Raw genomic sequence first — 15,242 nt, 5'->3', positions numbered from 1 at the left:
TCTACTTGAAAATCAGAGTTGTTTAAGAAACTTCACCCTTGTGTTGTAGTTCAATTTTTATTTCATCTCTTAACATACTATGAGATAAATGATAAGGCTTTTATGTTAGCAAACAGTATAAATAATTTCCTTTGTAGTATTTATTTTTATCTAGCCCAATGAGGAATTTTGAAAACAAATTTTTGTTATGATAAGTCTTTTACAAAGCATGGTTTTTGTACTAAAAATAACACTACAATCTCTCAGTGTTCATATGGAACGAAAACGATAACAAAGCTGTAGCTTAGGTTCTTTAGTCGTCTGCAGTGTATCGGAGGTCGAGCATCTGTGCATTCTAGCATGGGCGGATCTAGGTCCGACATCAGCAGAATCAGCAGAAAAAATAGGTAGAGTCCAAAACTTCGCTCACATCGAAGTCACCTGAGGAAAAAAAATCTTTGAAAACTTCAAAAATCGTAAAAGCCTGGCACTTTATCTATTAGGGAGCTTGTCCCAGCTCGCAGAGCAGACCTTCCAGTCAAGTGGTGGGAGGGGGGGGGGCTTGGGTAAACCCCTGTGATGTGGGGGGAGGGGGTGGGGGGAACCCCTGTGATGTGGGGGGAGGGGGGCTTTGGGGAACCCCTGTGATGTGGGGGGGAGAGGGGGCTTTGGGGAACCCCTGTGATGTGTGGAGGGGGGGAACCCCTGTGATGTCAAATGCCAGCGATGTTAAATGTCCCAGGGTCCACGCTGCCTCAAAGTTCGTCGCAGGAAACACCTGTGCTTAGGCTTTTAGGCCTACGGTGGAATTCGCTCAAAAGGGGTATATAATGAGCTTTCTCTAGAAATCTTGATCTACTTTGCCCTGTCTATATCCAGCGGTGTAAAATTAAAACTGACCTATTTCTGGGAGGCCTTCGAATGTTGCATTGTGTATCGGTGCATGATCCTTCTTCTTTAGCGGCCTCATAAACCTAAAAAACAAAACTTAATAGTAAACAAAACTCACAACTAACGCATAACAAAGGACAAGCTTGAATGACCATATCAAATGGCCAAAACCTAGTCAAATTCTCACCCGGCCGCATTAATCACACTCTCACCCTTTTATCCTAACCCTTCTTTTACCCTACCACCTCAACCAAGCCTTTGCCCTACCTCAATTTCACCCTGCCACATCAACCACACGCTCACCCTTCCATACCAACCAAACTTTCACCCTATCACCTCAACCAAGCCTTCACCCTATCTTTACCTCACTCTCACCTTACAACATCAACCACACGCTCACCCTTCCATACCAACCCCACTTTCACCCTATCACCTCAACCAAGCCTTTACCCTATCTCAACCTCACTCTCACCCTACCACATCAACCACACTCTCATCCTTCCATACCAACCCATCTTTCACTATATCACCTAGACCAAGCCTTCACCCTATCGCAACCTCACTCTCACCCTACCACATCAACCACACTCTCATCCTCCCATACCAACCCATCTTTCACCATATCACCTCAATCAAGCCATTACCCTGGCGCATCAACCACACTCTCACCCCGCCACATCAACCATACCCTAACCCATTCATATCAACCCCACTTTCACCATATTACCTCAACCAAGCCCTCACCCTGGCGCATCAACCACAACATCACCCTGCCACATCAACCCAACCCTAACACTTTCATATCAATCCCAATTTCACCCTTTCACCTCAACCAAGCCCTCACCCTATCTCAACCTCACTCTGTCCCATCCCAATGCTACTGGAGTGTTATCACCAAACCCTTTCACGATGAAACTCTTACTTGAGACCTCCGTAATTGTCAACAAAGTGCGCCTGTAAGTCCTGTAGAATGGGCTGTGTGTGGAGAGATACAAACTGCTCACGGCAAAGCTGTAAAATAGGGACATATCAGACACTGTTGATTATTTACTTCTGACAGAATTTTGTTTGCTAGCCACAAGAAGTCGTGCTTTCGGTTCCTTATGACATTCACAACGTTATTAGCTCCCCTACTTTTGATTTGGGTACTTTAATTTTAGATTTATCAGAAATAACATGTACCCAATCCTTCTACAGCAAACTCTGGCATTTACGGACATCCTGCTATTACAGATGCCACGTTATTACGACAATCCCAAACCAAAATACAAATAGACAATAGACTATCACGGACACCTCGCTGAATAAACAAGAATACCATTACCAAATCGAAATACAATGAAATGACATGAAATTACTTCCCACTTTTCCACTCAAGCACCTCGTTATTACGAACAGGAATACCATTCCCGATTGAACAGAAATACAAAGAAATGGCATGGAATTACTTCCCACTTGTCCACCCACGGACACCTCGCTATTACGGACCGAAATATCATTCCAGATGGAACAGAAATACAAAGAAATGGCATGAAATTTTCTCCAGTCAACAATACTCCCGAGAACACTTAATCACCCAAACGAGGGTGTCTGTAAGAGCGAGAGTTGACTATATACAGCTTAGAGCCTAGACCTCCTCAGAAATGAACCAAAGGAAACCCACAAAGAGTAAGTCAACCCCTTTGTCCTACATAAAATTGCGAAAAAGGAAGCTAACCAGTTCAGGATGCTCCGCTTTTAGGCCGTGCCTTAGTAATTTTGCGAGAATAGGGGATTTGCGCTAAGAGATCACCTGACTGTTTGGGTGGCAAACTAGCACGTGCTCAGTCTTTTAGAGGCAAAGTAACAGCAACAAAAAGTAAGTTATTCAGCGCTTACGAAAAGAGCCGGATTTTTTTTCCAGAAAGGGTTTAGTTTCATTCAATTTTTTCGTCGTTCTCTGGTGTGACGGGCGCAGTCATTGCTGATTTTTTTTGTTAGATTCTTTTGTTTTGAATTTCCCACTCAGAAAGGTCACGTGATCTCTTGCCATCAGTCCCCTATCGAGCAGTGCAGATACTCACTCTATTCATGATATCAATATGAGCAGCGTGCGTCCAGAAAGAGTCATGCACAGACGCGAAGTTGATCCCTGCTCGCTGACAATGCACCGCGGTCAGCATCATGTGGGTTGAGTCAAGCGAGTGCACGAAGTTGGGCGGGAAGGCTGCGCGCTGTTTGCGGGAGTCTGGAACCGACATAGCAAACCCTACAAAAAGAGAGTAAAATTAAGACATCTGACTCACAAGGAAAGAAATTTGAATGCGAATAGCTCGCACCACGCTGCTGTGAAGAGGTAAAGGCGGTATAAGACTCTTAGTGAAAAATCCACAAAACGGACCCAAAATTTATGAGCAGAGGAGGGCTAGGTATGTGAAACCCTGCGCATCCGGACATTTGAGGAGAAAACACTACACTTTGCGCATGAATTTTGGCTAGCACTAGAGTTTAAATAAGAACAAAGTTTACTGGTCGTGCTATCGAATGATTTCGTCGTTAGGTTATGCGTTTGCGCTTGTTAGCTAGTAAAGGTGTATAGAATGATGGATCTTATCGTTGTTGGTAATTTATCTTAACGTCGATGCCTTAGTTTTCAGCATTTTCTCAGTTGCTGTGTTTATATAATGTTTTGGCTTTTGTAGCTACTGCGCATGTGCGAGTAGCTACTATGTCATCACGCAGGAAAAAAAGGAAGATTTGCCGCGGGGTTTTGCTGGGAAAATTTGACCTCGGATACATTTCGGGATATGCTCGTTACGAAGCGCCAGCCTAGAATCACTTTATAAAGAAGGCAATATCTAAATAATTAAAAGCTTTTGGGTTTTGTTAAACAATTTTTACATATTCGCTTCTACGGCAGCTTGGTTTGATAAACTCGAATGCGGCTGCATTCCATTCACATTCCGAGTTATGATCGTTCAAACTTAACGTCAGGTTATTGATTATAAAGAGTTTGCAATACGTGCCGAAACTTTTTTTGCCCGTATCCGATTCCTTTTGACATTAAGTCAAGTTACAAAGCTTTATTGAGGTTCTCTGTAGGTTCAAACATATTATTTTAAGTTATTTCGTACAAAAATATGCCCCCGCAAATTTACTTATCGAATGATGATTTTGCATTTTTTTATATTTATTATGCAAAATACATATTGCGGGTATTTTAACTTTGTGAAAGAGAAAAGTAACTGGAATTCGACATGTTCGACGTGCCCTTTAGAACGGTTCAATAAAAGCAGTAATAAGATTATTTTTAGTATCCCACTCAGCTAGCGTTGGCTTCGTGGGTAAGTGGTTAAGGTCTATGCATTTGATTCCGTAGGCTGCGTGAAGTCATGGGTTCGAATCCTCACCCACTAGGTATTTTCTTTTTTTCTTTCTTTTTCCTTTTTTTTAATATATTCGAGTTTTATACCGTTCATCTATACATTTTATGGTATTATTATAATAAGAAATAAACTAGAAATGTATGATAATATTACAGTTGCAAATACTTGCCTGCAGTAGCTACATGTATGTTTTACAGGCCTATTTTTATTTTTTTTTTCCTTCTTTTTCCTTTTTTATATATATATATCTGAGTTTTATACCGTTCATCTATACATTTTATACTATGATAATAATAAGAAATAACCTAGAAATGTATGATAACATTACAGTTGCAAATACTTGCCTGCAGTAGCTACATGCATGTTTACGGGCCTATTTTTTATGATCGTGTCGCTTATTACCTTGTGTTGGTATCTCGATTCCTTGGAGCCTGGTCTTAATCGTCTTCACCGCTTTTTTACAGTATGGCTGACAGACGTACAAGGAAAGGGGCGTGTACCAGTCGACACAGTGCCCCGTGTACGCTATATGGGTGGCGCTGAGAGCGAACCAGTCCTGCATACAACAATACAACGCATTATCCAAGAACGCGAAGGAGTCATTTGACACACTGTTGAGTATAAGCGGGACTGCTTAACTCCATTGCTAAATAAATACCTGTATGGCCTTTGCCCGACCGATATTATAAAACACTGTTGAAAACTATTGCTTAAAGTGCCCTTGTCAGTCACACCTTTGTTACTGTTTTCATTTAATATTGGAAGGCACATAGTGTGTTCAAATCTCGAAATAAGTATCTAAAAACAAAGTTTAATACTTTTTCCCCAAATCCGATCGAAAATATCGCATTGGCTTCCCCAAATCAGCTGATGGAAATGGATGCTTTTTCGCACTCGGTATTTGTTTCTAGAATGACAAAATGGCGGCCGACAGAGGCTGTTTAATATACCTGTATGGCCTTAGCACGTGTGAACATCTGACCGATACTAGCGAACACCTTATGCACAAGGTACGCAGACGCTTCAAACAGAACTCTCTCATCCAGGTCCAGATCCTTCAGCTGTCGCTCGATCTGCAAGCGGCCACCGACAAACGTCACACCATAGACGATGGTCATGACGGTCTGCTTGACAACCCTACGGGTCACCTTGTCCTCAAGAAGCGTGGCGATGCGGTGACCTGGGAAGCGAGAGATCGTTACCGACATCACCATAATGATCACAGATTAGCATCGTCATCATCGCCGTCACAATCTTCACCAACATCACAACTATCATTGCCATCACAATCTTCACCAACATCACAACTATCATCGCCATCTACATCGTTATTGATGATATTTGATTGAAAATATTATCGTTATCTGCTTAAATTAGCCGATGGAAATGGATGCCTTTTGTGACTCGCTATTGAGCGGGGGCATAAAATGGCGGCGTGATTGCCTTTCTTTAAAGTCAAGGAGCACCGCGTGTAATTGCAAACGATTGCAAACGATTTTAAATTATATAGCAGCAACCCTAATAAAACGCGGGAAGAGGTGGTAATTTGATTACACACACAAGAAAGCCCACATACTGCATTACACCAAGCGGCCAAATTGACCGTCACGCTTTCTATATCTGACCTTGTTCAGCATCATGTAACCTAGCCTCCTCTACCAGCTTCGCGACCTCTGCGTACACGTCCTGTGGCCGGTCAGCAGGTATCAGATTGACCTGGCGAGCACCATAGCGATCATGGCCCAGGGCTGCATAGTGCTGAAGACCGTTACATGACCCGTCCTGGTGGACGGGCTGGTGGGACACATATTGTGCGGGGTCAGGAGAGCGGACCGCTTTGGCAATCTCCATACATGTGGCGAGTACTTGCCATGGTTCGTCCCCGTGCATCCACCAGCGTGCCCCCTAGAGGGGAAACCGGAAACTAGAAAAGTGTGTACCATTGCATTGGAGAATGCGCGCTTTTCAGAGTTTTATCAAGGGCACTTCTCATTTAAAAGGTTATTGGCTTGTTGGTTATCTCAGCCAATTTATTGTGCTTTCATATTAGAGTTGCCCGATATATATCTCAGTCACGGGCTTAGGCCAACCTGGAATTTGTTCAGAGGTGTAAAATCCTAGCTCTCATCATTGGGGACTGTGAATAAGTCTTCTCAGATAAAGCCCATGTTGCCATCTTCAGTGACGGTACTTATACATTAACTCACATCCATAATTTTAAACGTGAGATGCGGTCTGCATCTCTATCAGTCACATGTGAGACTGAGCTTAGAGATTGATTTTGCGCTCACATAAACAATAAATAATTTACTTACAAGGCTAAGATAGATAGCTTACAAAGCCCTGGAAAGTCTTACATCAAGATATATTTCGAAATAAAATCATTTGATTCAAGCAAGTCCGCGTAAAAAAAAAACAAGGAACTCGCAAAAAAAAAAAACTATTTGTGCGCAAATTTTAGCTTTGCAAAGATTTGGAACAATCTATTTTATTCGTTAATTTCCTGTGCTTTATCATTGGACACACTGGATGTTTGTCATTATAACATACTATCTACATAAATCACGGTGAACGTAATATGGATAAGAGGCAACACATCACCTCATGCCCTGTGTCACCAGGCCCATAGCCAGGGGGTTTAAGGGGTTCGAAAGAACCTCCCATTCGACTGGAAGATCCGCTCTAACAAAGAAAAATTAAGTACCACTGAGGGCTACGCAAGCTACCTCAGAGGACATGGTCATCTAAAGGGGTAAACGAAAATCCTGGCTACGGTCTGCGTCTCCCAAGACTGCTAGCCATTACTCGGAGACACTCTAACTCACCGTGAGTGGATTGTCAGCAGAATCAAGAACCTCAGGCATCATTTGGTCAGTGTACTCAACACGCTCGTCAAGAGATGATTTCTTCTTAGCTCCATAAAGATTTGCGAGATGGATTTTTAACCAGCGAAGTCCGTCTGGCCCAAGGGGTACCCCCTCAGCAAACTGCAGCATGCCACGACTCAGGTCATCCCCTGCCATATATGGAAGAATAAAGTAGTGTAACAACAAACATGGGAAGGAGAATAACCACAACATAAATCACTATATCAAATGAAGAAATATAAAAAATATAAAATCAAATATTATATCAAATTTCAAGAAAGGTAGAATTCGTTTATACTATCTGAATGACCTTCTACAATCCGCTGCAAATTTCTTCAAGTCGCAACACAGGTAACCCAGGCACTTGGTTTGTATTTTTAGTTCTCATGAGAATTTTATAGTGATAAAAAATGGAAAATTAAAGAAAATAGACTTCAAAGTGTCTCTTTCTTGTCTCTTTCGGATCTCTCCTGAGTATTATGGCCCATTTTACTAACTCGTTTTACTTTCAGCACCCATACAAGACTATTTTCTTTTATTTTCCACTTTTCATCACTATACAAATTCTCGTCGTACTAGAATACAAACTAGTGCTTGGGTTACCTGTGGTCGCAACAATAAATTTATGCTTGACATGGCGCTAGCGACTTGATTTATTTTTTCCAAGTAAAATTGAACCCAAAGTATTGTGTGGCAGTGTTTTAGATCTGCTGACTTGCTTCACTCACCTACATGACAGCAATGGGGAGGAATTGGGTAGACACGCCCACGGAAATCCATGTTCAGTGGTAACCAGAACACACGGTCCCTGAAATGATTGGCTACTGACAACTTGTACAGCGCAGTCATCCGCAGACTATAATGCTCACGGGCAAGCTTTCTGGCTCTCCGATGTTCTTGGATTTGTTTCATGCGAGCTTCTGGTTCTTTAACAGACCTTTGGTAAAGAAAACAACAATAAGCATTTAACAGACCTTAGGTAAACTAAACAACAATAATCATTTAACCGACCTTTGGTAAACCAAACAACAATGATCATTTAACAGACCTTTGCTAAACCAAACAGCAACAATCATTAAACAGACCTTTGGCAAACCAAACAACAATAAGCATTCAACCGACCTTTGGTAAACCAAACAAAATTGATCATTTAACAGACCTTTGGTAAACTAAACAAAAATAATAATTTAACAGAACTTTGGTTACCCCAAAAAACAATAAGCATTTAACAGACCTTTAATTAGTAAAGCAAAAAAGGCAATAAGCATTTAATAGACCTTTGGTACACCCTTTAATTAGTTAACCAAAACTCTATAAGAATTAGCAGAAATAACATAATAATAAGCATTTAACAGACCTTTAGTAAACCAAAAAAAAAACCCATTTAACAGACTGGTAAACCAAAAGTCATGGTGACAGACTGAAAGCAGATACCTCCCTCCCCCCAACTTTGAGTTTTATACAGCCCATCAAAGTCAAACACCGCTGCACCTAGTCAGTTGTATCCTAGTTTTCCAACAGTGCTTTGCAGTTCCATCTCTAATCCCTTGTCGATGTGCTGATGCGAGCACAAGTTGATGGTTGCTTGTATTTTTCATCAAAAAATACAGCTATAAGCATATTGGGAGAGTGTCCTAGGACATCATGAAGTCTATTGGGACATAATTGAGGGCTATGCTTATAGATATTTGCAGGCAAAGGTGGATTTGTGGTGATTTTTTCTTGTTTGGCTTTGCTTGGGTGAGAAAACAATTTTCTAATGAATCACCACAACTCTCCTAAATGCTGTCTTTTCTGAAACCAAATTGATTCCAAAATTTGTTTACTCTGCTATTCTGGATGACCTGGAATTGATTTGCTTGGCTTTGGGGTGAAAATACTTATAAAAAAAACATCTGACTTTGGGGAGAGGAGGGTTGACTGGCCCTCCCCTTGTGAATTTTTCCCTGGATCTCCCAGGAATCCGTTATGGCATCCAAGTGGTTTCACAAGCCTTCGAGGAGTGGACATTGTGTTTTGAGGCCAAGGAAATGAAGCTGGAGGATTAGAATAAAGGTATCTATTTGTGTCTTGGGCTGTATTTGCTGATCTCTCTACCTTGTTAGGTATATTGAGTGTTTTATTGAGAGGGGTGATTTTTTTTTCTTGTTCGATTTGAAGTTTGTCAAAGAACCTTGAGCTATTATTTGGCTAAAGATTAGTTGCTATCACCTTGGTTGGATGCATATCTTCAAGACCATTCATCCCTTAGACTAATGCACTGAGTATCTTCATCTTGTTGTGTTTATTTTGCATTAATTAATTTTTTGGGTTGTGGGAACTTCTCAAGGCTGGTACAGGCAAGTTGAGGGATCAATTGGTTAAAGACCTTTGGTTAACCAAAAAAATAAGTTTGCACCTTCTAGGTACATGCCTGTGTCACCCCTCTCCCCTTACTTCTCTAGTGGTTCAAGCTCCAGCGGCACCACAGGTCCAGGAATAGCGAGGGTGTCATCTCCCTGGTCATTAAACACCTGTATGGCCAGGTCCAGGATGCGGTTATTGGTTTTCCAGGCGCAGGTGCCCAGGTAGTTAAGAGAGTCCAGGACTGCGCTGAGTTCACGGCTGTCACACTTGTAACGCAACATGTGGTCATGGTTGTCATCCATTTCCTGAGTGCTCCGCATCAGCTGAACTACAAAGCAAAACATAATCAACATCAGATTCTAATAAAAGTTTTTTTTCCCACAATTGCCTAGTTCTTCTAGTTTGGTTCCTGATTGATGTTAGGCTACAGTAAATGATTTTCCAGTATTTTTGGTTGATTCAAGATTAGGTTTAAAAAATTGTTAATTTCAATATGGAGTATGAATGGTATAGCATGCAAAGCAAACCACTGCTGAAGCTAACTGTTGTAAGAAACCCTGATTTCTCAGGTTCTCAGGGAGAATTACCTTATTCCTCTCCTTATTGGAACTTTTTGGGTCATTTACATCTCACAATTTTCACGAGTTTTTAAAATTTACAAATAAAGAGATGTGAAAGTTAATTTGCATGAGCTTTAATATCGCATAATTTTTTTCAAAGCGCAGATGAAACGATAAAAAATATCCAATTTTTCTTTATATATATATATATTAAATCAAAATATCCAAGTTTTTTTTATATATTACATCCAAATATCCAATATTTCTTTTTTTTTGTTTGACAGCTTTGATGTAAATATGTTTGAAAATAGTCAAGCATAAAATGATGCGTATTAAATATTTTTTGTTTTGTTTGACAGCTTTGATGTAAATATGTTTGAAAATAGTCAAGCATAAAATGATGCGTTTTTAACTGTTTTTGTTTTGAGGTGTTCAACACCATTCTCAAGGAAAAAATCCCAAATCGCGAAATTAGGTCTAGGGAAGTATGCAAAACCATTTTTTGCAAAATATAGTACAAGCTCAAATATATGACTTGATAAGGTGCCTTGTTTCATACTGTTTATATTATAATATATGGTGGAACTATGTTATATGGTAACAGCTCCATTCACCACTATGTCTTCCAGGTCAGATTCTGTTCTGTTTTATGATATGCATACCTGGTTGGATAAGGAAGCCCCCGTCACGAATATCCCTCCATGGGCGTGGGGGTACCAACATTGGCAAAGACGTGGTTGGCATGGCAATATCACCATGATCTGCGAGATAACCCTTAAACAACTTGCACACAACAGAGTGTGGCTTAATGACACCTATCTTCCTTCTCTCTCTGAACTCGTACGAGTGGTAGAATCCTGGGAGAAGTGACTCAGACTTGGCATTGAAGAGATTTGCATCAATTTTGACTGATTGAATAAGGAAGTCAATCAGAGTACAGCCACACTGCAAGAGAGGGTAAAAAATAAATGAAAAAAAATACTAGGGCTACAACATCAGTTACACAAGTTTTTCATGGACCATGCTTATGGCTAAAACTATAATTTATATCAAATATGAGTTGCCAGTACTTTAGCAGCAATGTAAAGCCTGCACACTATGTCAATAATAGATATATATAGCTATATTTTAATGGATTATGTAACTCCTTTTACCAGGAGTTTGGTAGCCCAGGGAAGATCATCTATTTCTTGTTTCAGACTTGCATCATATGGCCTCCCCAAGTCTAGTCCATCCCATAGTTCCCGAGGCATTAGGTCATTTGAGACTTGCTTATTCTTGAGAAGAGAGCAGTACGGGGGATACAATTCTTTGATCTGCAATAATAACAAGAATACCATAATGAGGTTACACCATATGCTGCTCATCAGTAAAATTGGCATTCATTAGCATCTATTCTTGATCACAATTGTAACAAAATTCATCTTAATTTGCATGAATCAGCAATCATTTGGGCAACAAAGTGAACCTCATTCAGGCAATTGAATTCCTCAATGAGGCATTCAATTGCACATTTTGCAATCAATGGTGAAGTATTCGAGAGAATGGATATCATTGATAACATTAAGGTAAAAATAAATAAAAAAATAAGGGAATCAAAGACAGTACTACCATCAAATAGATAAAAAAGAACAGGCGTTATGAGTGTGGCACAAATTACCTTGCTCACTATCCCAGACTGTGCTGTCTGCTTGACTATATACTTGCTGCTCAGGGCAGAACCCACGGCCCCACTCAGACTGTGCAGGGGCACCCCCTCAAGCTGGCCCTTAATGTAGAAAATGACCTCATCCAAAGTCAACTCAGCAAGTTCTTGAGCACTGAATGCCTGTAGGAATGGAGCATATCTGCCCCGCATTGACTTGACTAGAAATAAATAAAAGGAAAAAACCCTCACGAAAATACGATCACACTAGGACAAATCATAATGTGACAGATTTTTTAGTTTAAGTAAATAAATTCGCATTTGTCTTGTTCTAGTACGGTTCAGCCATACGAAAGAAAAGCTTATTATGTAGCACATAGGCTGCATATAGCTGGCGGTTTTGTTGAGTTTCAGAGCAATTTTCTATCTGAGAATACACGAAATCGTTTGTAGTTTCCTTTTTTTTTTTCAATCATCGTGCGAGAGAGCTTGGGTTAGTGTAAGGGGTGCCCAGAATAACCAAGATTTTTGACACTCTGTTTGCTGATTGGCTTATATAACAACAGATTCTCTTATCAATCAACAAGCCGTCAAATCTGGTGCATTACCAGATTACTAGTTAGTAGTAAAATGGCGGCGAGGAAGAAGGATTGTGCTTAGAAAAGTGCTAAGAAGGTTTAAGAAACCATGGGTTTCATGGTTCGCTCTAAGGATGAACAGAAAGATGCTATCCATACTTTTTTCTCATGCAGGGGTCACAAACTCTGTTGGAGAACTGCTGCTTGTTGGCAAATTTGATTCCCACGGCTGTCCAAACATCACTGGAGACAACACCAAAAAATCTTTGTCTTCAATGGGCAGAATAAATTGACAGAGGTGGAATCTCCGCCCTTCTTCTCCGATAACTTCCCAAACTTGGAGTTCTGATTATAGTTGGCTATGTTTATTTTGATATTTTTTCAAGCAAGGCAGCAAATTCGCAAGTTCCCACAAATGTTTGCATAGGCCAGGTTTACATTTGACAGTGATTGGGCAGTATTTTGACATTGAACACGCTCTGAGGAATTTTGAAAATCTCATGGGGTTGATTGAAGGTGGATATTCCAGGCACCCCTTTCACTAGCCACAGCTCAATCGCACGGACATACAAAAAGCTACGAAAACAAACTTTGAACAGTTTGCGTATTCTCGGAATAGAAAACTGCTCCGAAACTTGACAAAATTGACAAAAAAGACAGTATCCATCTGATGTTATTATCTCAAAAAGGACAGTCTCCATCCAATGTTATTATCTGCTTTTTATAATCGAATAAATAAAGTTTAATGATAGATGATATCCCACTGCAGCCATGAATTTTATTTTTAATATGAACAATACTCACACTGCCCACTCTTTATCTCTTGCAGCTCTTCTTCTAACAGCAACACCATAGAGTCTTTCCACTTCTCTTTCCACTCTAGGAACATGCTTTTTAGCATTTTATTTTCCTTGTCCTCTTCTACCTCTTCGATGGACTTTATATGCGTCACCCCATGCAACTCTCTCTGTAACTGCTCATCCAGCAAGGCTTGGACCTCTTCAGAGTGCTGTCCAATATCTTGCTCCAATGACTTGTTCATACTCCAGTGCTTTCGCTCTTGGTAAATGGACTTTACTATGGTAGGGTGCTTGGCAAGGTAATGGCTGTCTGGGACAGCTGTCTTGTAGCTTGGATCAACAAGAAGAATAGCTCTTTTTACACCCTGGGCTTGACTCTTTGTTAGGCGGCAATAGTAAAATATGTATTCTGGATTAAAACCCTGGCAAAAAAAAATCTTATGAACGGATGCTATGTACGCATTATTGGAGACACTTTGAAGAAGCTCTTCAATAAGCTACTTCAGATATAATTCCCCTTAAATACCTGACAATTTGGCATTTTTCCTGCAGTGTCACTTAAACTCCATTATCAACGTTTTATTATAGTTATGAAAAAAATTGACAACCAAAACTGCCAATGAAACACCATTGTCAACCTATATATAATAGCTTTGGAAACCTAAAAAAGTCTGCTAAATGAGTAGACAGCACCTTTCCCCCTGCTCAAAGTCCTGGCTACTGGCCTAAACACCTTATCAACCTAACACCACCTTGGCAAACAACACTCTTACATTCAAATACCATTATTTACCTAAATCAGGTGTTTCATTATGTTTTAGAGTAGGCGGTGGAAATTGATAAGTAGGGGGTGGAAGTTATTTTATTCATTGAAATAAAACTTAAATCAACTTTTATAAACAAAGTAACTGGTGCTCGGTGGAAAATAGCTGGCAGTTCAGCCAGCCGCCGGGGCCTAATGAAACCCCTATAAATATGATAGCTCTGAGAAACTATGACAACCAACACTATCATTCAAACACCATTATCAACCAACATATCATAGTCTTGAGAAACTATGACAGCCATAATATAATAAATATTCTTATAGTAAATGACCACCTACCTTCTCCTTCATTGTGACTAGAGTTTGTTGTATGTCTTCCTCATATCCAAATCTCCCATATGCATGTAGGAGGCCAGCATAAGTTTCCATATCTGGCTCCAAGTCTTCTGATAAAATCAGCTTATGCATTACCCTAACAGACATCAGATTCCCTTGCTCCGCCCATCCATGTAAGATCTTATTATACGCACTCAATCCCAACTTCTTACCAATCCGTAAGTATCTGTTGAACAATTTTTGTGCCTCACCAACCTGGTTTAAACTTAGAAAACCATTAATTTCAGCCAAAGTACTCATCTCGTAAAGTTTTCCTCCTGCTGTACCCTCCCTGTATTTTTTCCCTATCCTACCAGATGCAAAATCTTCATCACTCGCACCTTCATTTGCCTCTATTGAGTGTTCAGAGGTATTCTCTGAAGCATTAATTGACACCAAAATGTCATCAGTTGTGCTTGAACAGCTGTGCTCAGTTTTCTCATGATCAGTCAATTTCTTTGAAGTTCTTTTTGCATTCTTACATGCAGATTTCCCAGAGGAATTTGATTTTGAGTTAACCCGCGAGTTTTTAGTGTTTTGATAAGAAATCGGAGGTCCACACTCAGATTCTGTATGATTTTCAACATCTTTTCCACTTTGCTTTCGAGTTTTTGTCGAAGTGGCAGAACGTTTTGCTACAGTTGACAATCTCGATGCTGGTCCTCTTCGCCATCCTAAACGTAAATATTGGATGTTTAAGAGACATATACCAACTTAATACATCATCATATACCCATACATAATTAATATACACTAATTCTTCAGTAAAAAATAGAATAACCAAACCAGTGGTCACGTTTATGCCGAAATATGCACGTGCAATCAACACCAAAGACAAATATTGCTATAACTTCGCACCTGAACTGTAAAACGAAAATTCGTAAATTTCATGAAGTCCCTCAGGTCTCGAAGCTTGCCATGGAGCCCAAAATCGTGCATTCAATCCTCTGCAAGCACGACAAAACTCTAAACTTCTGAAGGCAGAAGCTCTGGCGGCCATGATTGAACACACGGACTGTGTACAGCGGTGAGGGGGGAGGGCAAGGTACAGATGCAAACTCGTCTCCAGG

The 15,242-nt window shown here is 40.3% G+C and overlaps 1 protein-coding gene across 1 annotated transcript; it reads right to left on the bottom strand.

Annotated features, from left to right (window-relative positions):
- Positions 1 to 43: 43 nt before the first annotated feature.
- Positions 44 to 15,210, bottom strand: LOC5513519 (DNA-directed RNA polymerase, mitochondrial). Its single transcript, XM_048733432.1, has 16 exons — positions 15,031 to 15,210; positions 14,137 to 14,846; positions 13,036 to 13,453; positions 11,669 to 11,874; positions 11,163 to 11,324; positions 10,671 to 10,953; positions 9,539 to 9,776; positions 7,831 to 8,039; positions 7,061 to 7,251; positions 5,861 to 6,140; positions 5,186 to 5,415; positions 4,638 to 4,791; positions 2,934 to 3,118; positions 1,793 to 1,881; positions 880 to 953; positions 44 to 420 (listed from the first exon to the last, which is right to left on the bottom strand). Exons 1-16 carry the CDS (start codon positions 15,170 to 15,172, stop codon positions 371 to 373), a joined length of 3,621 nt encoding a protein of 1,206 aa, XP_048589389.1. The 5' UTR covers positions 15,173 to 15,210; the 3' UTR covers positions 44 to 370.
- Positions 15,211 to 15,242: the final 32 nt, after the last annotated feature.

The sequence above is a fragment of the Nematostella vectensis genome, chromosome 10 (assembly GCF_932526225.1).
Source record: "Nematostella vectensis chromosome 10, jaNemVect1.1, whole genome shotgun sequence".
NCBI classification, from domain to species: Eukaryota; Metazoa; Cnidaria; class Anthozoa; order Actiniaria; family Edwardsiidae; genus Nematostella; species Nematostella vectensis.
This window is presented reverse-complemented; position numbering and strand designations above follow the sequence as displayed.

What these genes read in the sequence shown, in the direction of transcription:
- LOC5513519 (XM_048733432.1), bottom strand. Translation starts at nt 15,172, where the DNA reads ATGGCCGCCAGAGCTTCTGCCTTCAGAAGTTTAGAGTTTTGTCGTGCT. An exon ending in GTTACATGATGCTGAACAAG is followed by an intron (nt 5,416 to 5,860) that starts GTCAGATATAGA and finishes CTCGCTTCCCAG; the next exon opens with GTCACCGCATCGCCACGCTT. An exon ending in CACGTGCTAAGGCCATACAG is followed by an intron (nt 4,792 to 5,185) that starts GTATATTAAACA and finishes TGTTGTATGCAG; the next exon opens with GACTGGTTCGCTCTCAGCGC.